Source organism: Colletotrichum higginsianum, chromosome 5, assembly GCF_001672515.1.
Source record: "Colletotrichum higginsianum IMI 349063 chromosome 5, whole genome shotgun sequence".
Lineage (NCBI taxonomy): Eukaryota > Fungi > Ascomycota > Sordariomycetes > Glomerellales > Glomerellaceae > Colletotrichum > Colletotrichum higginsianum.
The window spans coordinates 4,892,898-4,915,006 of NC_030958.1; the positions used below are offsets into that span (position 1 = coordinate 4,892,898).

Here is a 22,109-nt window from a genome sequence, read left to right on the forward strand (position 1 = left end):
AGTTGCTTGCGACAAAACAACCCGTGCTCTAGAGTGATGAAGCTATCCAACACAACCCGTGAACTCGATCGACACCGAGGGGCTTTGTCTTTCGACGTGCAAGGCGGGGTTGTCGTAAACCAGCCCCCTCATTTTGCAGATAACCAGACATCAACATCCTTTCCGCAGATCATGGACGACCTTCCATTTCGGGCCATCCGTCTAGCACTTATTCATGGTCCTACCCCACAGAACTGCTTCTCCCATGATCCCGGGTGTTTGTGTTCTGGCGTTGGCCGTCTCTGTGGTCCCTCTTCTGACAGAATACCGGGAAGCTTCAACTGCCCCGGGCGTGGCGTGACACATCGAATTCGTCTAGTAGCGCAACCGAGAATTATTTCTTTACTTCATTTCCTAACCCGTTTACTGATGGAGGCATGCAGTGCCACGAATCTGCCTTTGTCCAGAACCCCATCCCGCGTCCCTCCTCCAACAGAACTTCTAAACCCTCCCGCCTGTCAACCAACTAAATGCAGCCTGTGGTCGAGAGGCCAGGAAGTTCTAAGCAGTCATCTTGGAAATGGTCCTCTCTAACCGGGTCGGCAGCAACGATGCACTAAATGTGTTAGCCCCCGTCGCATCGTCTTCTTGCTTCTTCTTGTCTATTGGGTTGCTTACCGCGTTGCCGTCTACGCGTTTGTTAGCTATACCCATGTATTGATAAGAGAGAAATTGTCGACTAACCCATATACCCTTGGTCCGCACACGCCTGTGCGGTCCATTGGACATTCACCCGCTGTTCCATTGGAGGAGCATTTGGGCTGAGGTCCTGGACCGAACAGTAGCACTTCTTCAAGACAACCTGTGCCGACGCCGCCGTCGACAACATCAGGGCGCTGGAGGATGTCAGATATTTCATCGCCATAACGATGGGCTGGTTCGGACTCACATGACTGTTAGTAGCTTCGTTGTAGATGCCATTGTGTCGTGGGTGCTTTGTGTAAATGTTATGCTTGATGGTGGTAGTGATGCAAGTTGACAGAGAGCCGGCGTGACTGAGTCTGATGGGTATGGCTGACCTTATATGAATCTCCGTGAGCCACCCCCTAGGACCATCTGACTGTTGCATGGTAGTGCTACATGTTGACAGAGTTTTGAATTCCTCGGCATGCGATATTCAGAAATTGGATCAGAGACTCCCGAAAGCCGCGTCCGAAGACATCGTGCTGATCTTGAGTCGGCAGACAATGGTTTGGCAACGCCAAGGCCGACAAAGTTTAAAGACACTTAATCTGACTTCGGAACAGTCTGTTCATTCTCGGATGTAGCTATCTCGATTACTTGAATCGCCCTGAGACGGCATGTTGGCGATTGCACTAGTGAGTTATAATTTGAGTCAAACGTGGCTGAGCTGTTGACTTACAGAGCCATCTCCACTTTGGCTCTACTGATACTCTATTTTTATCTGGCATTGCATCTGATGCACTAAAGCAGAAACTGTCAACCCAGCCCTGGAGGCTACTGTAGGTATTGTAGCAGTAGTAGTCTTAGTGACACAGCCCTCCTAGCAGCTATCCAGGAGAGGGCTTTCCAGCTCCTTACACAAATGGGATATTAGCCTCACGTGATTGGCTACTGCCCTTTACTGGAGGCATCTTGCTGTAGAGGGGGTATTGCGATTGTGCTATGACTGTTTAAACTTCCTCTTGGCGAAGTGACTGTTCTCTCACGTGCTCAACTCTCATGGTTAATCATGCTTTCACCAACCCCTTTTCTCGGAAAAGGCTTCCGAAGCTGTACTCGTGAGGAAAGAGGTCCCATATCACACCATCCATGTAGGCATAAAGAAGAATCGACAGTGGAATGCATGGATAGGAATTCGACACGTGCACTTTTGCTCCCAAGTTTGCAAACCATGACACTTTGAAGATGTGAGGACAGCACGCCAGAGATCTTTTTTATGGATTTCAAGAGCTCTTGCGCTCAAGCTTTTGGCCTTTTGAAGTATATTCTGTGCGAGTAGCGAGTTGGTGTGATGATCTGCCGTCCTCATCTGGGGAGGATTCACAGTGACGCAGATCTTTCGCAAAGGCTGCCCTCGGATGCTGGAGAGAAGACCCAAGCTAGTCTCAGGCAAAACACCAATAAGTTAGATGGTATGGTTCAACATCGTGGTCTGGTGTCACGACATCGACATCTGAACGAGTGAAGAACTGGCTTTGGCAATGATAAAAAGGTGATGTCGGATTGTGGGTCTCATCTGCACACAAGACGAACGCCTGGAAGACGGGAGGCTCCGAAAAGCTAAATCAAGTGAGCTCGGAAGTCTCCTGCAACACCGATGTTGATCTAATGACAGGCATGCTGGCCGCGGAACACTCCTATAGGAGTTGCGATCTTCGGCAATTATTGACACTGGTTACTGTGGTTTCTGAGGGTGTTGGAATCATAGGCCAGATTCAGATGCCCGCAGGAACTACCACGGACTGGGCCTCTGCTGCAACTCGAGCTCCCGGACATACGGGGGCGTAGATGGTGTGATCGGCGACATTCGCATGAACCAGATCCCTGCTGGACCGCCGAGTCTGGCAACATCGTAAACCGGGCCTGTCGCCCTCAGTTGGTCGTCCAGATAAGTGGCCCGCGGCTGGAGGCCCCATAGGCCTTTCGTCTTCCGTTCGTTCGGCATTACTATCACCGATTGAACAACTATTTCTTCACCCTCGCGGAAGGCCGCATGGTATATAGGATCCTGAAGTGTCATATTGACAGGACGGCTGCAACAACAGTAGTTGAAGACGACTTCACGCAGTGTCAAGCATTCGTTTGTCGCATTGGGCATCATGCACTTTTTCAAATGAACCGGAACCAATGCCATCTACAGGTATACTTCAAAGACTTTGTGATGAGCACCATACGTCTAGGAATGAGAGAGTGAACAGTGGTTGATCTTTCTAAGATCTATTCTACACGATGGTTCGGGTTGAAATACCCGTGAGATCGGTCACGTGTCACCTTCGCGTGACTCGTATCATTCAACGTGACCTACGAGGCAGTTCTGCTTCACGACAGACTTGCAGTGCTCTTCGCCAACAGGCGTTCCTCTTTGGCGAGACGACTCATGAGTGCAGACAACCCAGCTCTCCAGCTGTGGCCACCGTCATTTAACACGAACCCAAGATAGGCAGGTCAACGACATTGGAGACAAGCTCATTCAGCGGCACAGCAAAGCAACGCACCAATCACTTCCAAGGTAACAGGGACTACTATCACGGGATCAAGTCCGGTTTTGATCTCGTTGCGCTGCAGGGACGCCATCGCCGCTTTAGCCGCCTCGCTAATTCTAACAATCTCTCCACGTAACTGCAGCGCTAGCCATCAACGGAGGACACGACGCCGCAACCCATATTTACAAGGGCCAACGAGAACTATTGACTTAGGCAGCCAGCTTCCGCTCGAATATGGCCATCCGGCCGGGAATTCGGAGGCGGGGCCGGTTACCAACTAAGGAGGTATAAAGACGTGACTGCATCCAGGCTGCGACCTGCCGCCGTTGTGTTCTGTCCAGTACTCGCAGGATAACACGTTCACAATGGCAACCTTACACCTCGACTCTGCCAGTGAGGCTATCTTGTCTGATCCAAACTTCGAGATCATCACTACTTTAGCCTACTCCACCGGGCTGCCAACAGATCCTCGAAACAAGGACACAACAGCACGGCCTGTATGCTATCTCCTTCAGTTCGGCATAGACAGACTCCATGCCGCCGCTACGGACTTCTCTTGGCCCAGGGTCTTGCAAGAGCTAGAGCAAGAGAACCAAGCGCAAACGGTGGCCAAGAAGATCGAGTCACACATGATCTCCGCATTCTCGGACGCGGCTTCAGACCCGGGCAGACGATTCATCGTACGTCTGGCGTTCAAGAAGGGGGGAGAGCTCCAAATCATGGCCGGCCCACGACCCGTTAATCAATCCATGCCGATGTATCCGACTTCTCTCGGGAGTACCCGAGACGAAACGATCTCAGCAATACCGGTTTACGTGGACTACCTGCCCACGAGTCCCTCCCTGTTCACAAAGCACAAAACCACCCATCGCAAGCCGTACAGCACAGCCTGGGCACGGGTCGGACTCGATGAGACGACCTCGCCGGCAGAATGCGACGTGCTCTTGCATAATCACGAAGGGCACGTCACCGGTGCAGTTTTCAGGACGGCCTACTTCTGGCGCGAAGGCGCATGGGTGACTCCAGGGAGTGAGAGCGGGTGCAAGCTTGGTGTTTCGCGACGATGGGCCCTGGAGAACGCGAAAGTCAAAGAGGGAGTGGTGTTGGCCTCGGGAATCGAGGAGGGAGAGCTCGTCTGGCTGAGCTCGGCGGTCGGCGGCTTTACACAAGGTCTCGTCACGCTGGTGCGGCCGAAGCAAAGATCGTAAACTGGATATCGGGTCCCTACCCCAGTGTTCAGATAAATCAGAGATCTGGGGGCCATAAAGATTTGTCTCCTGTGGTGATTACCACTCAAGGCGGTCTCCAACGCGCTTCAGGGCTCCTGGCTTGAGTGATGTACGAAAGTTTACATGTTGCAGATATGAGAACCCATCTATTAATACGCGCTTTATCTATTAGTTGTGTTCCAAAAGTCAGACCAGCTGTGATGCGAAGAAATTCTCAATTACAGCGGCAGTATTTCAACTCATGGTAACCAGTCAATTATCTGTTAATAACAGCGGAGGTAACTGAATTTCTTCCACTGGATTAATGGTAGTTAGGTTGAGGCTGGTCACTGTTGTGTATCGCCGGCGACCGTCCGGGTGACGGTCCGGCGCGGGTCCTGAATTAGCCCCTGAGAAGCGGGATGCTGCCTGGTCTATCAGCTCCTCGGCAGTCAAACTCCTTTTTCTTGGTGAGCTATTGGTGTCTAAAATGCTTGCTTGGCTGCCATGCTGTCAGCAACGAAATGCCTCGGTGTGGCTTTGGACTGCCCTGCTCTTGGACCCTCTCCCAGCTACATCGATCTTACATGCATGCAGTCTTGGCTGGCGTGGGGTACTTCCACGCCCTTATGCAACATGGTTTTGACATTTCACCCCAGCCATTGGCGGAAGGATCGCATATTTAGCCAGAGAGGTCTCTTGGGGCGGCGGGGATGATGAGTGAACTCACCTCACCACACATACCGCCTTGGGGCATGCACATATTGTCATCCATATTCTGGATCAATTATACCAAGTAACAAGTCCTCAATCCCTCCTCTCAAAAAAGAATAAAAGAAAAAAGCGCCATGCAAACTGCAGTTTCTACCGCAATGGATCGTCCGAACAAGACATCCGCCCCAGGAGATATCACGATCCGGACACACCGCCCAGGTGACATGGGTTACATCACGCATCGACACGGAACAATCTACTGCAAAGAATTCGGTTTTAGCGAGCGCTTCGAAGCTTACGTCGGCAAGATTACGTCAGACTTCTTATTCAACTACGACCCTCTCATGGAGCGGTGCTGGCTCGCCGAGAGAGACGGGGCATTTCTTGGGTGCATCATGCTCATCAAAGACCGAGAGGCGCCGGCGAACGCGAGACTGCGATGCTTCCTGGTGGAAGAAGCTGCTCGAGGGTCTGGACTGGGAACCAGGCTAATCAAGCTCTGCATCGACATGGCACGGGAGATTGGGTACGAGCGTATTACGTTGTCGACTGACAAGTTGATGGCCACTGCCCGTCGACTGTACACGAGTTTCGGATTCGAGTTGAAGGCTACCAAGGAACATGAAGACTGGGGAGAGAGGCAGGTGGGCGAAATTTGGGAAATGAGATTGCGTTGAGTTGAAGTGATGGTTTTACAATGTACAGACTCTCAAGACTTTGATCAGAGGCAAAGCGAGAATAATGAAAGGGATCATTGTTTCAAGATGGCTCTGATTTTTGGAGTCCCAGAAGAGCTTTTAACTTGAGACCGGCTTCGGGCATCTAGAGAATCTTTGTCTTTATCACTAAAGCAAAACAATTAAGTAAATAACAAAGTGGACTTTGCGTTAAAAAGGTAGTAAATTCACAAAGAGACCAGCCATCAAGGTTCAACAGAAGTGAACATCTTGATGATCAAGCCAGGCTGTTTTGCTAATACGCTTAGGAGTGTGATGGAACCATTCCAGATACTTGTCCAAATATCAGGGAACCAACAATTCCCTACCCTCTAGCTCATATCTACTGGTGTCCTGGTCTAACGTCTTGTTAAATATGCCATCACTAGGACTGGTGGGATCTCTGGAAACAACACAGGGCCTGTCTTTTGGAAGAAGCACTACTCGAGGGTTTCACATCACTGGCCATGATAGATTCCCTCTTTCCTAAAGAGTCCTGAACTGGGCCCAGTCAACGTCACGTGCGTTCGGAGTGTCTCCTCCGGCCAGAGCATCACCTGGGCTACTGGGCGCCTAAGGCGCACATCACTTGGTGAAGGCCTGGATCACCAAATCACGTGTTCTGGAGGCATCTACACATCGTTCTTGCCCTTCTCCTGCCGAAGAAAAGAGTAGGAGAGAGATAAGCGAGGCGCTAGCGTTGGTGTGGGCACGTCTGTTGACGTCCTTGACTTCATTCTCACTTCGCCAGCACCCGCCATCGTCCGGATTTCTTCTCCCATAAACAAACCCTCCCTTACCAAACAACCTCATCAAACAATTCCGAACCTGGCCTTGAGTCGTCCGAAAAAGGCCCTTTGTCAAGTCTGCCTTTGGCAGGCATCCGATCTTCTTCTGTTCTCTCTTTCAAATTCGTTCGTCCACGCACCTTCGACTTTCATCCCCACAGTTGTCAGACAAGATGGGGGCACTCAACAAGTCTTTGCCGTCCTTCCGTTGCCTCGTCTTTTCAATCCTTCTGCTTTTCTTCCAGACTCAATCGGCTTTTTCCGGACCCCTTTACATCCGCGACCCTTCACCAAGAGCTGCCTTTGTAGCCCTCGTGTCTCCGAACCAGCAGGACCAAATGGTTGCCTCGGTGGTACAGCTCGAGCAGCGATTCAACAGGAAATACTGCTACGACTGGGTCTTCTTCAGCTACGAAGACCTTGGGGAAGACTTCAAAGATGCCACCTCGAATGCCACTGCCAGCACTGTCACATACAACCTGATCCCCCAGCAACATTGGTCGATTCCCGGATCGGTTGACGCTGGTCGCTTTGAAGCTGGTTTGTCGCGCACCTAGGGGGTTGACGCCGACACGGCCGGGCTTCGAGCTGCCCACCACAAGAGCCGCTGGTCTGCTGGTCTATTTGCAAGGGAGAAGCGTCTCCAAGCCTATGACTGGTTTTGGATGGTCGAGCCTGGCGTAAGTTGGCTCCCGTCTTTCTCTATCATCTCCTTCCACACCCCCCTGTTACCTTGGGCTAATGGCAGCCGGCTATTCGTCCAGACGCAGTTCATGTGCGACATCAATGTCGATGTCTTCCGCCTCATGAAAGAACGTGGCATTGCGTATGGAGTCAACAAGGCACCCCATCAGAATATCGATGATTCGAGGCTGTTGTGGCAGAGCACCAAGTCGTTCATCATCAAACACCCTGAGCTGGTTCGGCCTACTGCCGACATCACTTGGATCCTGAGCGATGACGGCAATCTGAGCAAGCCCAGCGTTTCTTCCGACTACTACGTCGATCACTCGGACGAGACGGAAGTCGAGCGCGACTTTCACTTGAAGACTAGGCCCTGCAGAGCCAGCGGACCAGAGACTGAGGGCGGTGTACGACCCAGTATTCCCCATGAGGCTGATCCTGAGCAGTTCTTCCCCAATTTGGTCGCGAGTGATTATTCTGCCTGGCTTCCCTCCGCCTACGAGCAGTGCGGTGCAAACACTCCCATCGAGATCGGTAACCTGAACCACTTCCGCGGTCTCCAGCACAGTTCCTACTTCAACCACCTTGACGACGCCGGCGATTTCTATTACGCCAACACTGGCAACGTCCCCGTCCACTCTTTGAGTGCTACCATGTTCCTCCCTCGCGAGAAGTTCTGGCTCCCCGGTGATATCGTTTGCGAGATGCGTGGCCTCCAGAGTTGCCCTTCCGTGACGGGTTTCATTTCCGATATCGATACCGCTGACGACTCGACCTTCCTGACTGACATCTTTGGCAGTTCCTGGTTCCAGTCGTACGAGGGCAGCCAGCTTTCCGTCTTCCACCGCATTTGGGCAAACTTGGCCTGGGGAATCGCTCGACAGAACGCCATCCCTGCTCCACAGACTGGTCACACCGCTCTCGACGAGCGCAACTTCAAGATGTACAAGCCGGAGCGATACCCCGTCGATGTCAACCTGGGCTGGTACTCGCTGGAGGACACCTGGCGCTCGTGGTCCATCGACCGCACCAAGTGCTTCTTGACAGCTTTGGGATGGTAGGTCGGCCGTGAGGCCGACATCAGGGGGCCCTAGGGTTGATCATGAGACCTGAGAGTTTTCAAGGATCGTGAATGAGCAAGGGACGGATGAGGACTTTCGTAGTCGGGATTATGTTTGTTTCGCTGCACTATTTGACCTACAGAGCTTCTTCTACTAGCACCGCGTAGCCATCAATCGAGAATGACTGATGATTCATACCTACCAATCGTCTCGAAAAGGCTGTCGTCGTCTACTTGTGACATCTACCTTTCTTGACTTGCGCAAGGGCGGTCCCGTACTTGCCTCATTTCTCCGGGCCGTCGTAATCCCATTATGAACTGTCGTCAGGCACTCTGTCACCAGTTCAGCCGCCTCTTAATTTTAGACGCTATGTAATTTAGTAGACCACGAACCAGCCATATGCCCCTTATTAAATTGTTGTCCAAGGGGCTTACAAACAGAACGTTCTGGTCTCCAGTGATCCTTGGGGTCTATGGCTATGTGGTAAGTCAAAAATCTCGGCCCAATGTCAAAACGGCCGATTATGTTTCATGTGTTTATGGTGAAACTTTGAGAGGCAGTTCTCTGTTTTATTGCCTTCCTTCATTCCAGAAGGATTCAAAGCCGGTGACGAGAAGCAGGAGCGTCGAGGATCCATCTCTCTCTCTTCGGCTTCTCGTCAAGTAAGTAGGCAGCAATGATGGGGCCCGATCTTGAAACTGGAGCATAGCAGAAAGATCACAAGCCTTTGATACAAGAACTGCGGTTTGGGTGTCTTTTTGCAGCGCAACAACTCCCATTTTTTAGTCACTCGGCAATGGTCTTGAAGGGCCTCATGACCATACCGAGGGTCATGAAGACTAAGAATTCTTCGGTCTGGATGTTAACATCAGCTGAAGAAAAGATATTTGTTGTAAATTCATGTTCTTCTCTCAATTCTGTCTTGAAGTTGGATCTGAGCTATGCTTCTCCCGATTTCCCACCGCATTCGAAGCACACATCTGGCCTACCCAGAAGTGAGAACAAGTACATTAAATGCCGTACTGAACAGTCATGTCCTTTTCTCTGGACCTTTCCTCCATAAAATCCCCTTCAATTCCCTGGAATTCTTCGTCTTCTTTGACTTTGCGATACTCCATTCTTTCGATCAGCTGCGAGTCGTCGAGATCACAGATAATCAACGTGGTCCTCTTCATCCCGTCATCCCCATGGTAAAAGTACTGGTCGGCATAGCAGGTGATTCGGCCGCGGTCAACAATGGTGGTGATTGGGACCGTTATGATCCGTGCATGCACCTGATGTTCTTCCTTGAAGTAGGAGACCAACTCCTGTTTTCCCTTGAGAATACCCCCGATGTTCGTTGTGTCGAAGACTAGGGTGATGTCCTCGGTGAACCTGTCCAAATACTCATCGACTTCGTCTTCGTCGATTTGTCCAGGATGTACTTGAAGTTGCTTTCCAGGGCTGGTCGAAGCGGGGTGTCTTGGGAGTCTCCGCGCATCTCAGCAACGAAGCGCTCAAACTTTTCTTGGCTACTAATGTCCATGGTGGGCGACCTTCAAGTTTGTTAGTCTTTGGAGAACCACATGGTAAAAGTTTCCTGCAACTTCAACTTACCTGAGCTGAACTAGGAATTTGCCGGGGTCTACTTGTCTGAGGGCTTGGTTGTTGACGAAGTGGTGAGTTTTCCTGAGAATAAGCAGGGGAAGTACCGGGTTTTGTAGAGTGGGAGATGTGTTGGGAGCACGGAAAATAGCCCAGGCAAGAGCGGCTCGAGAGGGGCTCCTGCCTAGGTCAACCACCCAGGTTGAGAATAAACTCCAAGGCAGAGACTTTTCGTTCCAGCTGCGGCGTCTTGAATGCTATGGAGTCACGGAAAAAGATGTATGAATACGGCCTGATGGAACATCCTGTTCCATGCGTCAATGCCAGGCAATTCTTTGTGGGAAGGTAGGCCTAGGTTCGTCCTCGCTCCGATGATATTCTGCTTAAAATAGCTTGGGCGGAATACAAGTAAGGCCTTTCTTTGACTATTTTGACATATCATCAACTAGTAGGTCCGATGGTTTTCTTAACAAGGAACGGCGGGGTTGTCTGAAGCAACTATGAGACAGGATTGATAATCGGATACCACAACCAGCTAGTTTTCTCTGAAACCAAACAAGCGCCTTCTCGTAGAGGATGAAACCATCATGAAAAGAACACTGAGTGATGATTTACATCTCATTATGCAGCTAGCCTCTCAGCTTCCTTTCGGGGTGCAGTCTTCAGTGTGTCGGTTTCACCATCGTGAATACGGCACCCCCGCGACGACGCAGACCCCAGGGTAGAGAAAGATGGCTGGTAGAGAATCCCAGGCTTTCAGTCGTGGGCTGCCTTCATTTCCAGCGCGTCGTCAGGGGGTTCTAGAATCTACAAGTGAGATAGCAAGAATCGTCATCAGAGGCACAAAAAAATGTTTAAAAACTCAATGTTAATTCCTTTTGGGACAACTGCAAATCCAACGAGTGGAAGGTTTGATTGGAGAACCGGAGCACCCGGCGGCCGGATCAACCAACGGTTCTGTGGCACAAGCCGTCGATTTTCTGGGTCAACCTTTCGAACTTGCCTGCTCATCAGCATCACGGGGCTAGTGTATGCTGAGACTGATAGCAAGAGCAAGATACTTCAGTTCATGATGTACCCTTTTCTTGCCAAAAATGGCTTGCTATCAACTGAGAGATTGATCTGAAATCGGTCATGAAGGCTGCTCTGAATATCATGCGTTGTGTAGGGCTTAAGCTTCCCGGCTGAAACCAAATCTGTCAAAGATTGTTGTGGAAGGTCCATTTCATACTCATCTCCAAGACTCTTTTAACATAAAACACTCGGGTCTCCCGCTTGTCGATGGCAAGTACGTACGAATAACCTTCTGCGGTAATTGGCTCACTATGAAGTCACGCGCATTAGCAGGACATCGCAGAGGAGTCCATGTGTTCAAGTCTATCTCCGTGTCCTATCTTTTTCAGTGCTGGCGCCATCCATGTTGCTGTTGCTCAGATGCGATCTATCAGGTGCATAGCATCTGTCTTGGTCTCCTCGATAGCGATCTCCATCTTATCCTTGTCTCCATCGTGCTGCATGACATCATCGGTATTGTCTCGAATATCAATGCGCTTGATTTGATGGCGATCGTCGAGATCGATGACGAAGACCTGATGAGACTCGAAGAAGTAAGGCGTTTGTTCAGCCTTGACTCGAGCCATCCAAAATGTGGCAGCATAGCACGTAACTCGGCCTCGGTCGACAAGGAGAAGCTTGTGGACGGTCGTTTGGCCGCTGGCAACTTCCCGCTTGAGTTGCTCTACAACGTAGTGTTGGTTCCTGTAGATGTCCCCCGGGCCGCGAAGCCTGAGGAGAAGCTTTACATCTGGTCTCAAGTGTTCTTGGACCCCCGGCCAATTTTTTTTATCGACGCAATCAAAGAAGTGTCGAATCTTGCCCTCGATGGCTCCTCGCAGTGCGCGATCGCGAAGCTCGCCGTTGATCTCGTCAGCGAAGAGATTGAGGGCTGTTTGACCATGGTACGCCATCTTTATTGGATTCTAAAGGAAGAAATGTTAGAAACAGCAACACGAGAGAATCCAAGGATGCACTTACGACCCGGGTATGTGTGTCAAATTTCGAAGTGCGTAAGATGAGATGACTTGATATGCTTGAGTTGACTCAGGTCGTCTTCCCCGTTAGCCCAGAGTTGATGTGCCTGGAATTGTTTGATATTTTGTCGAATGATGAAGATTGAGTCCAGTCGAAGATAACAGTACCGAAAGACCGGTTGAGTGTTGGATGGGTGAAGAGGTGAAGAAGTGGATGGGTGCAAAGAAGAGAGAGAAGAAGGGTTTTTATACGAGGCTCTGTTGCTAAAGAGTGATGATTTGGAAGGTGCTGCTGGACTTTGACTTGTGAGGAAAAGTGCTGGGGGCTTAGGGATGTGTATTTCGACTCTTTTCTCCTGAGTTTCATCAAAACTACATTCGGGGAAGTCTTTAGAGGGTTTCAAGAGCATTTGGAAGACCGTGGCAAGAAGAGAAGCCATCGCAATGGGCTGTTACAATTGCTACACCAAGAAGGTGCCTTCCTTCCTGAGATTTCGACCCAACAGACTTTTTGTTTTCCCGTGGACAAAGAAAATCCGCAATGGTAGGCATCACCGTGTGCAGTCACCTGGAAGATGGGGCAAAGGTGCGCGTTTGAAGACTAGACTCGGCGCAGAGAATGTTGTTGAGGAGATTGCATGGATGAAACATTATGTCAAAAGAACTGTTTACCAGGGAGGAATTCTCTGATTTCTATGATCGTATTTGCCTTGGCGACACTGGAAAAGACTCCGTTAGTGTTCCATTCAAAGACTTCCAAATGAGACCCGCCAAACGCTCCCGCGACGGCGACGGCGACCGGGCGTCGGGGGCAGGGAGCCCCACGTCCGTCCGGCCCAGGCTTACCGAGAGAGGTATAGCCGTAATCACGGCCGAGGGAATCCCCCGCATTCGTCCGTGAGGTGCGGGTTGAGTTCGCACCGACAGACAGTCTGGAACTCTCAATCCGTACCGTAGCTTGATTAGGGGCGGTATGACGTTCTCGGAAGACAGGGACAGTGAGGACGACGCTCGATCCCCCTACGCACTCTACTCTCCCTTCCCCCTTTTTAAAGCTCTCAACATTCTCACGGACCGGGAGCGAGCCGCTCGGGGTTTCAGAGCATCTTCCAACTACACATCTCTCGATTTCAACTCATTCATTCATTCATTCAACGATGCCGAACCAGATCTCCAAGCAGTGGTACAAGGACGACTACCTCATCTCCACCGACCGGTCGCTCCTCGACCTCGGGGCCATCAACGACGCTTTCGACTCGGAGCTACTGTGGTGGACGAAGCGTGTGTCGGAGGACGCCCTACGTAGGATTGTTGACAACTCGCTGTGTCTTGGTATCTACAAGCTCCCTGGGTCCACCGCCGATATCGCAGGTATGTCACATACGTCCCCCCCTTGTCGCCCCTTCACTCCGGTGTGCTCTGTTCCGACTGGCAGTACCTAGGCAAAAAGGGCCCCGAGCTCGTGGGTCTCGCTCGCATCGTCACGGACTATGTCACCATTGGCTACCTGGCCGACATCCACGTGCTGCCCTCGCACCAGGGCAAGGGCCTGGCTCCCTGGCTGATGGAGTGCCTAAACGAGATCTTGGACGAGTGGCCGGACCTGAGGCGCTTCCTGCTCTTGACCTCGTCGCCCCAGGCGAGTAAGCTGTACGAGCAGGCGTTGGGAACGTTTGAGTGGGGCCAATCGCACTCAGGGAAGCTGTATCTGCTCGAGAAGCGAGGCCCCATGATGCCCGATGGCCCGGCGGACGCGGACGACGAAGACTGAGCTTGCATCTGGGCGGGAAGATTTGCATTTGGGGTATTGGCTGTGCTCGAGCGGATGGCTTACACCTTGACAGAGGTCTTACCGTACGCTCCGCCGGCGGCCTTTCTCAGTGCGATGGCGCGCTTGTAGGGAGGTGCAGTCGGGGGCTGCACGGGGTCGAGAGAGACGTGGTCCTCGGGCAGTTGATAGGAGGCATCGGAGTCGAAGGCCGACAGATCGCCGCAAGCAATGAAGGGAGCGATCCATCTAATGTTCTTCTCGTGATCCGTCGTCTCGTCCGTTTCGTCGTACGCCTCCACCTCTACGATCTGTCCATCGCCCCTGCTGGCCGTCGCGGTAGGAGCAGCATTCCACTTGCCCGTGGCGGGGTCCTGCATCAGCGCATCGGCGATGACAGGCAGCTGGCTCCTGCGCTCTTCCACCATCTCGGGCAGCTGGTGACCGACGCCCAGCGGGTTCTCGAGGCTGGCCTGGAAGCCGGCGGGGGGCTGGAAGTTGATGCACACGATGAAGGCCTCGACACTGCTCGCGCGTGACGACCTCGGCTTCGCGACGATGACGGTCTCGAAGAAGATCTTGAGCTGGGCGTAGAGGAGGTCGACGTTGCGGCCTCGAAAGATCTTGGCGACGAATTTGCCGCCCGGCTTGAGCACGCAGAGGGCGAGGTTAAGCGCGGCGAAGAGCAGCTGAGACTGGACGTAGATGTCCAGGTCGTGGAGACCGGTGACGTCGGGAGCGCCGTCGCTGATGACCAGGTCGACGCGGTCGGTCGCCTGCTTGCTGTTAGAGTTGGCGTCGTAGTCGGGGTCGAGGGCCTTGAGCAGCAGCGGCACAGTGGCGGGGTGCGTGATGTCGGCCCGCAGCGTGATGATGCCCGGGAGAGGGCTGATGGGCTGCAGGTCGATGGACACGATCTTGACGTCCTTGCGGGGTTGAGCTTCGTCCGCGGCCTCGTCCGTCTGATGCTTAGCCTCAGATGCGGCGGCGGCGGATCCGGCGGTGGCGGGGAAGACGCCGAGCATCTCCTGGCGGAACTTGGCCTCGCGGTCCTGCCATGCCGAGCGGCCGAACTTCTCCCCCTTGATGAGGACGCGGGACAGCACCTGAGACCAACTCCCGGGGGCGGCGCACAGGTCAACAACTCTGGTGACGTTGGCGAAGAGGTCGAACTCTGGGCTCATGTCAGCGTTCGATGCCCATTCGATGCCCATAATTTCACGGCATGGCGGGGCAAAGTGACTCACCCTCGTCCAGCTGCAGCAGCTTGAAGGCGCTGCGTGCACGCCAGCCCTGCTCCTTGGCGAGGCGGTAGTAGGCGTCGCGCTTGTCCTTGGAGGATTTTCCCATTTTGACGGCTGGCTAGTGGCAACTGGTGAGGAATTGGAACGCGGGGAGCCCAAGAGAAAAGACGACGGACGGACGGTGATGGTGGGGGGAGGGGGGGAATATTTCAACTGAGATTTTTGTTTCTGTTTTTTTGGAGGGGTTTCCAGTGTCGCGCCCGCCGAAGAAAATTTGACGTGTCGGCCGCCAGCCACTGCCATCCACTGCAGGGCTGAATTAAGCTATGGTCTGTGCATTTACAGGTGCTTTCCGGGGTCCACCCCTCTCGGCAGTCGGTTGAAGAATCTTCCGGGTCCGCTGAAATTTTCGAGAGCAACGGGCAAGAAGGAACAGCTCAATTGCGCTGCGCTGCACGGCCGCCGTTGCGCATCGAATTTTTGGGTGCAGTTTCGCGGGGCAGTTTTCAAGAGAACATTTCGCCTGGATACACCCACCACCACTACCAACAACAAACCCAACACAACCAGTACAGTTCTAGTCACACGCTACAATACAATGCAGCACAAGAGGAAACAGCAGCCCTCCGAGGCCGGCCAGAACCCCCTCAAGCGCCAAAAGTCCACCACCAACCAAAAGAATGCGCCCTCCAAGAAGCGCAAGGTTGCCGCCAGCGCCCTGCCTTGGAAGAAGGTCGAGGTCCCCGAGATGTTCGACGACGCCGAGGGTTTCTACGGCCTGGAGGTCATTGAGGGTGTTGATGTCATCAAGGATGGCGAGAACATCGAGTTTGTGCGTATACCCGATCTTTGCAGCCTCTCACTCCTATGCCATGCGAGGTAGCTACTGACGGGACACCAACCAGGTCGCGGCCATTCCCTCCGGCGATGACGAGAAGAACCAAAACGACAACGACGGCGACGAGTTCGAAGGCTTCAGCGACTCTGAACCAGCCCCTGCGCAACTCGAAACCGTGAAGGAGGAGGCCAAGAAAGACAGCAAGGCGGCACCGAAGAAGACGAAGAAGGAAAAGAAGGCCGCAAAGGCAGAGCAGCAGGCAAAGGACGACAAGCCAGCTGAAACCCCCGCCGACAAGACCGACGAGACAGACGCCGCCGATCCCACGACTCAAGAACCCAAAGACAAGAAGAAGAACAAGAAGGAGAAGAAGCAGAAAAAGACACAGCCCAAGCCCGAAGACGCCAAGCTCGAGAACAGCGACTTCACCGCCCTGCAAAAAGTAGAAGAGGCCGAGGAGGACCTCGACATGACCCCCTGGGTCGATCTCGGTCTCTCGCCCGCCACCGTCTCGGCCATCGCCAAGCTCAAGTTCGCGAAGCCGACAAAGATCCAGGCGTCCACGATACCTGAGATTCTAGCTGGCCACGACGTCATCGGAAAGGCCTCGACCGGTTCTGGTAAGACGCTGGCGTTCTCGATCCCCATCGTCGAGGACTGGCTCGACAAGTACGAGGAGAAGGCCGACGGCGGCAAGCCCGAAAAGGCCGACAACACACCCCTGGCGCTGATCCTGTCGCCGACGAGAGAACTGGCCCACCAGATCACGAACCACATCAAGAACCTCTGCGCCGGCCTGGTCAACGCGCCCTTTGTCTGCTCCGTCACGGGTGGTTTGTCCGTGTTCAAGCAGCAGAGACAGCTGGCCAAGGCCGACATCGTCATCGGTACGCCGGGACGTCTGTGGGAGGTCATCAGCGGCAGCAGGGAGCTGCTCGCCGGCTTCAGGCAGATCAGGTACTTGGTGGTCGACGAGGCCGACAGGCTGCTGAGTGAGGGACACTTCAAGGAGGCCGGCGAGATCCTCGACGCCCTGGATCGTGAGGTCATTGAGGAGGATGACGATGACGACGACGAGAAGAGCCTTTCGGCCAGGCAAACGCTCGTCTTCTCGGCAACGTTCCATCAGGGCTTGCAGCAGAAGCTGGCCGGCAAGGGCAAATGGGGGCTCATGTCGGAGGAGGAGTCGATGGAGTATTTGCTGAAGAAGCTCAACTTCCGTGAGGAGAAGCCCAAGTTCATCGACGTGAACCCGGCGAAGCAGATGGCGTCCGGTCTGAAGGAGGGCCTGATCGAGTGCGGTGGCATGGAGAAGGTAAGCCACCTCCCTCTCCCCCCTATTTTGTCCCTCTTCCATTTTTTTCGTCCTGAACTAACACGTACCAGGATCTGTACCTGTACACCGTTATCCTGCTCAACCCCAACCGCAGAACGCTCGTCTTCACAAACTCCATCAGCGCCGTCCGCCGCCTCGCGCCTTTCCTCCAGAACCTCAACATCAACGCCACGGCCCTGCACTCCCAGATGGCACAAAAGGCCCGTCTCCGTTCCGTCGAAAAGTTCACCGCGACGAAGCCCAACACCACCGCCGTCCTCATCGCCACCGACGTCGCGGCCCGCGGTCTCGATATCCCTGGTATCGACCAGGTCATCCACTACCACGTGCCCCGCGCAGCCGACATGTACGTCCATCGCTCCGGTCGTACGGCGCGTGCCGAGCGCACCGGTCTGAGCATCATTCTCTGCGGGCCCGAAGAGGTCGTCCCGACGCGCAGGCTGGCGGCTAAGGTGCACGCCGGACAGGCGAGCAAGAAGAAGTACTTCATGCGGACCATCGACATCGACCGCCGCATCGCGTCCCGCCTCAAGCCGCGCGTGGACCTGGCCAAGAAGCTCACGGACGCTACGCTGGCCAAGGAGAAGGGCACCAAGGACGAGGACTGGGTCAAGGCCGCCGCCGAGGAGCTCGGCGTCGAGTACGACAGCGAGGAGCTCGACAAGGCCGGCAGCTGGACCGGGCGCGGCAGCCAGCGGAAGAAGAAGCAGCAGGAGGACAAGAACATCACAAAGGCCGAGATGGGCGCCATGAGGGCGCAGCTGCGCGAGCTGCTGTCGAGGCGCGTCAACTCCGGCGTCAGCGAGAAGTACATCACGTCGGGCAGCATCGACGTCGAGGAGCTGCTCCGGGGCGGGACGGGAGATTTCCTGGGCAAGGTCGACGGTCTGGACCTGGAGGACCTGTGAAGAGGAGGAAGCATAGCATGTCAATTTATGTCACATCACGCGCGGTGCATATGTTGCGGAAGTATAATACCATTGGTTGCAAGACAACCCGAATTTCGTTATCGTGATCGTCTTCTTGCAACCGCCGTTCCATTAGCCTCTTCGTACTCTGTATCCCTAACTGTGATGAACTATTCCCGGCCTCGACGGTATGTATCACTGACTCGGCTCGCCAGCCACAGCGTTGATGAGTTTATAATATAACAATAGGAAAAGAGTCCAGACTGAAACTGGAATCGAAAAGAGAATAGCTCTGCCGGGCTCCATGGAGATTATCTAGGGGTTCAGGAGAGCGCTACTGTTTCCAAACAGGCAATGCCGCTGCTCAGTCTTTCTTGGGAGACTTCGCTCCATCCTTCCCAAAAGCCGAGAGATATGACTGGCCGCCGAAGAAGCTCGAGAGTTGCGGTGCTGTATTGGAGGGACCCGGTTGCACGAAGGGGTTGTTGACTCCCGGAACCTGGACGTCGGGGGTCAATGTGACGGCTGTCCGAGCACTGTACTCGCGGTTTGACTCGTCGATGGCCTCGTTTATCGCTGCTTCGAAGGAGTCATTTCCCTCGTTCCCGTTGTCCTTATGGTCGCTGGCTCCTATACTCTTGGCTGCGGACGGTTGTAAACCTTCCATCTCCGTGTCGTCGTTCGACTGAGTCTCCTTCTTGGAGCCTACTTCATCGGCGGGGCCCTCCCGCTCGTTACCCTCGATCAGCCCTAAGGCTATCATGTGCTTGTGCAATTCCTCGTCTGTGTAGTCTGACGTCTGCGTCTGCGTCTGCGGCGCCTTCTAGGTGTTCCCAGTCTCGCTTCACGAACTGGCGTCGGACTGTTCGTCCTCACTCTCGCTCTGCAGCGACGAGATCTGTTCCTCCAAGGAGGCGACCTTCTCTTCCAGTTCTCCGATGCGTATGTCTCGCTTGGCTGTTTCGTAGGTGGCTTTCCCTGTGTTAACTGTCAGTATTGTTTTGCGAGGTCATGACTTTCTCATGGAGACTCACCTAATGCGCTGCGAAGTTCTTGCTCGTCGTTGCCGGCGGCGAGAATGTCCCGCTCCTCGAAAACATCTTTGAGCTTCTTTTTAAGCTTCATGGAACTCTCCATTTCCTTATTGGCATCGTTCTGCCTCTTCTTCTTCATCTTGGCAATTTCTCGGATGTATTTCTTCTCATCGCCTCGGGCCTGTTTCAGCTCCTTCTCCATATCGGCGATTCGCTTGAGCTTGTTCTTCTCGTTGGTGAGGGCCTTTCTTAACTTCTCCTCCAACTCATCAAAGTCCTCGCCGCCAACGCCTCCATCCATCTCGGCCACTTTGTCTGTGAGACTGGCGATCTCTTGTTGAGAACCCTCAAGTTTCCCCTGCAGCTTCTTGATCGTCTTCTCCTTTGATGCGAGTACGGCGTTCGCTTGGTTCATGTCTGTCTGGTGTTGATTTCGAACAGCTGCCAGTTGCTGTTCGATCCCCTCGTTCATAGAATTCGAGTCGACATGCCGTTGAACCAACTCTTGAAGTCTCGAAATCTCCTTTTGGAGAGTTATCTTCTCGTTGTTTGAAACTTCCAGGTCGCTGCGTAGGGAGGTGATATACTGCTGCTGCTGGGTATGGACGGTCGAGGCCTGGTTCATCTCGTTGGCGTGAGCAGCTCGTCCGATAGTAACCTGGTTCTCGAGCTCGGCGCGCAACCTGTCGACTTCGCTTTTGGCGTCATTGATGGTATTTTCTGAAACGCTGACGTGATTCATGAGTCGAGTCTCAGATTCTTCAAGCTTCGTCTTCTTTTCCACGAGTGCTGCCTCCATCATTCGAACGTGCTGCTGAGACTCTGCCAGAGCGACTCGCACAGACGAGATCTCGGCGTCTGACGCGATCGCATTGTTCTGGAGCAGAGTACTGAGCTCTTCAAGCTTCGTTTGCTTCTCGGAAACAGTTGCCTCGATTCTCTGAATTTCTTGCTGGGACTCTGTCAGAGCGGTGCGCAAGGAAGTGATATCAGCGTCGCTTTCGCGTGCTTGCATGTCGTTGGTCGAATCGCTCAACTGGCGGCGCAGACTCTCGTTTTCTGCGATCAGCGAAGCATACATTCTCTCGGCGTATGCTATCTTGTCGTTTCGATCCTTCTCGATGGCGAGCCCCGCTTCGGTCAAAGTCTGGATGGTCTCGTCGTTCTCTGCAATCAATGTCTGGATGGTTTCATCCTTCTCTGCTATCAAAGTCTGGACGTCGACGGTTCTGTTTTCCCGTTTAGCCGAGTCCAGTTGTCGCTGCAACGATCCTACTTCGGCCCTCAGCGCCCCGATCCTCTCTGTCGCCGTCCGTACAACGTTTCTGAGGTCGTCATGGAGCTTCCTGGCTTGGGCCTCCTTTCGCTCCACGATCCACTTCGAGTGCTCGAGTTCTGTTCTCAAAAGTCGTTCGGCCGTCTCGGTGCGGGCGTTAGCCTCGCCGATCTTCGCCTCGGACTCAGCCAGCTTCAGTTCGAGGTTTCGGACGGCATCCGCTTCTGGGCCATAACGTGTGAGCTGCTGCTCGGTTCGAACCAGGCGTTGCTCGAGGCGCCTTCGGGTCTCTTGCTCTGCAGTCACCGCACCAGACGCGTCGAGCTCGCGTTGTTCCGCCTCCCCGAGCTGTCTGACCAACTCGTTGACTTCTCGTCGCTTGATTTCGAGCTGAGAGCGAGCAGCGTCGCACACGGGGCCTGGGAGCCGGCATCTTCGTTGTTCAGCTGCTTGCTCTTCGATGGTCTGACTTGGGACGAGGTCGAGGGAGGGTTCGCTGGTAACGGCTTCTGTGGTACACTTCGTGACCGTCTTGTCGATTATTGAACTGGAAATATGGGCCGTGGTTCGATACAGGAAGCTGGCGACGGCGACGAAGGCTTGCCATCCCAAGTTGAGGTAAGGGACGAAAGCAATGGTGACGTAGCGAAACACTCTTTTCTCGAGTAACATCGCAAGTTCGTCCGAGCAACTGAAAAAAGGAAACAAGTTTCGGATTGCCGGGTTTATAGTGCAGAGGAAAACGAACGGGACGACGAGGAGAGCGTGGGCGAGGATCCAGAAGCTTATGGCCGCCATCAAGATGGTCCTGATGGTTGGTAGCTCTGGGAGGTCTGGGAGATAGTAGAGGAGATCGGAGAGATGAATGAGGGCGTAGAACAAGGCTCTCAATCCGATGACGATGGCGCAGTAGGTCAGAGCGACGTTGATGGGGTCGAAGACTCTCATCTTGTAGGCTTTCGGACGAGCAAAAGTGAGAGAGGTGAGAAGGGGTCGGATGTGAGGTATCTCTGGGATGAAACTATGATGGTAATAATTCTCGAAAACAGCGAAAAGTCGTTCAGAATGATGGTAGTCGATGAAGTCGAATCTCAGAGTTGCTGTCGAGAGGAAAAGGTCGAGGTGAGAAGTAAGATGAGAAAGTCAGACGAAAGGAAAGAGCAGGCCGCGGGTGGACGAGGGAAAGAACGACAGAAGGCAAGCGAGTTGGCAAGAATTTAAACTCGAGGAAGGCGCGATTTTTGGGAAGTTGCGCTTAATGTAAAATATTCAAACGTCTGAAGGCAGGAGCGAAGAAGGGACAGAGAGAAGGGTGAGGCGGGTTGCGATTTGAAGCAATCAGCCGCATATTCAATTTTTTCTAATGCCAATTGCCAATACCTGTATTTCAATGCTGAATAGCCATATTGGCGTTAAAATTAACCGACTGGATTATTCCAGCTCTTGCAGACCAAGTTGATTCATTGAACATGGTCCATGGGACAAAGACGGAGGACAAGAGACTGTTGACTGTTGGATTTTGATAATCAAGCCTCTTTGTTGTGCGATTACTTCAAGGCAGCAAATGGGGTTTCATTTTCCCAAGATCTGTGAGGAAAGGAGCTTGACTGATTTTGAACAAACAACGACGCGTTTGGACTGGCTCATCCGTTGATATCAGCGTTGTTTGTTCCTCTCTCAGTCTTCCCAACCATTCGTTATCTTTTGTCTTCAA

General features: G+C 53.3%; 10 protein-coding genes across 10 annotated transcripts; 5 read left to right on the forward strand and 5 right to left on the reverse strand.

Moving 5' to 3' along the window:
* Window positions 1–505: 505 nt before the first annotated feature.
* CH63R_08336 (uncharacterized protein) lies at window positions 506–960 on the reverse strand (the record flags this gene model as incomplete). The annotated part of the gene is made up of 4 exons (XM_018303310.1): window positions 506–595; window positions 658–668; window positions 724–875; window positions 929–960. 4 exons carry the CDS (start codon window positions 958–960, stop codon window positions 506–508), a joined length of 285 nt encoding a protein of 94 aa, XP_018158088.1.
* A 2,611-nt stretch (window positions 961–3,571) lies between these two features.
* CH63R_08337 (Aminodeoxychorismate lyase) lies at window positions 3,572–4,414 on the forward strand (the record flags this gene model as incomplete). The annotated part of the gene is made up of 1 exon (XM_018303311.1): window positions 3,572–4,414. One exon carries the CDS (start codon window positions 3,572–3,574, stop codon window positions 4,412–4,414), a length of 843 nt encoding a protein of 280 aa, XP_018158089.1.
* An 872-nt stretch (window positions 4,415–5,286) lies between these two features.
* On the forward strand, window positions 5,287–5,805 carry CH63R_08338 (MarR-family transcriptional regulator; the record flags this gene model as incomplete). Its single annotated transcript, XM_018303312.1, has 1 exon — window positions 5,287–5,805. The coding sequence occupies one exon, from the start codon at window positions 5,287–5,289 to the stop codon at window positions 5,803–5,805; it is 519 nt and encodes a 172-aa protein (XP_018158090.1).
* Window positions 5,806–6,805: 1,000 nt separating this feature from the next.
* CH63R_08339 (Glycolipid 2-alpha-mannosyltransferase) lies at window positions 6,806–8,377 on the forward strand (the record flags this gene model as incomplete). Its single annotated transcript, XM_018303313.1, has 2 exons — window positions 6,806–7,172; window positions 7,221–8,377. 2 exons carry the CDS (start codon window positions 6,806–6,808, stop codon window positions 8,375–8,377), a joined length of 1,524 nt encoding a protein of 507 aa, XP_018158091.1.
* Window positions 8,378–9,387: 1,010 nt separating this feature from the next.
* CH63R_08340 (uncharacterized protein) lies at window positions 9,388–9,902 on the reverse strand (the record flags this gene model as incomplete). Its single annotated transcript, XM_018303314.1, has 2 exons — window positions 9,388–9,751; window positions 9,772–9,902. The coding sequence occupies 2 exons, from the start codon at window positions 9,900–9,902 to the stop codon at window positions 9,388–9,390; spliced, it is 495 nt and encodes a 164-aa protein (XP_018158092.1).
* Window positions 9,903–11,391: 1,489 nt separating this feature from the next.
* On the reverse strand, window positions 11,392–11,928 carry CH63R_08341 (uncharacterized protein; the record flags this gene model as incomplete). Its single annotated transcript, XM_018303315.1, has 1 exon — window positions 11,392–11,928. The coding sequence occupies one exon, from the start codon at window positions 11,926–11,928 to the stop codon at window positions 11,392–11,394; it is 537 nt and encodes a 178-aa protein (XP_018158093.1).
* Window positions 11,929–13,148: 1,220 nt separating this feature from the next.
* On the forward strand, window positions 13,149–13,762 carry CH63R_08342 (Acetyltransferase; the record flags this gene model as incomplete). The annotated part of the gene is made up of 2 exons (XM_018303316.1): window positions 13,149–13,362; window positions 13,434–13,762. 2 exons carry the CDS (start codon window positions 13,149–13,151, stop codon window positions 13,760–13,762), a joined length of 543 nt encoding a protein of 180 aa, XP_018158094.1.
* Window positions 13,763–13,821: 59 nt separating this feature from the next.
* On the reverse strand, window positions 13,822–15,109 carry CH63R_08343 (tRNA (cytidine(32)/guanosine(34)-2'-O)-methyltransferase; the record flags this gene model as incomplete). Its single annotated transcript, XM_018303317.1, has 2 exons — window positions 13,822–14,933; window positions 15,007–15,109. The coding sequence occupies 2 exons, from the start codon at window positions 15,107–15,109 to the stop codon at window positions 13,822–13,824; spliced, it is 1,215 nt and encodes a 404-aa protein (XP_018158095.1).
* A 492-nt stretch (window positions 15,110–15,601) lies between these two features.
* CH63R_08344 (DEAD/DEAH box helicase) lies at window positions 15,602–18,085 on the forward strand (the record flags this gene model as incomplete). Its single annotated transcript, XM_018303318.1, has 3 exons — window positions 15,602–15,835; window positions 15,909–17,156; window positions 17,228–18,085. 3 exons carry the CDS (start codon window positions 15,602–15,604, stop codon window positions 18,083–18,085), a joined length of 2,340 nt encoding a protein of 779 aa, XP_018158096.1.
* A 364-nt stretch (window positions 18,086–18,449) lies between these two features.
* CH63R_08345 (uncharacterized protein) lies at window positions 18,450–21,343 on the reverse strand (the record flags this gene model as incomplete). Its single annotated transcript, XM_018303319.1, has 3 exons — window positions 18,450–18,877; window positions 18,938–19,063; window positions 19,120–21,343. 3 exons carry the CDS (start codon window positions 21,341–21,343, stop codon window positions 18,450–18,452), a joined length of 2,778 nt encoding a protein of 925 aa, XP_018158097.1.
* Between the last annotated feature and the right edge of the window lie 766 nt (window positions 21,344–22,109).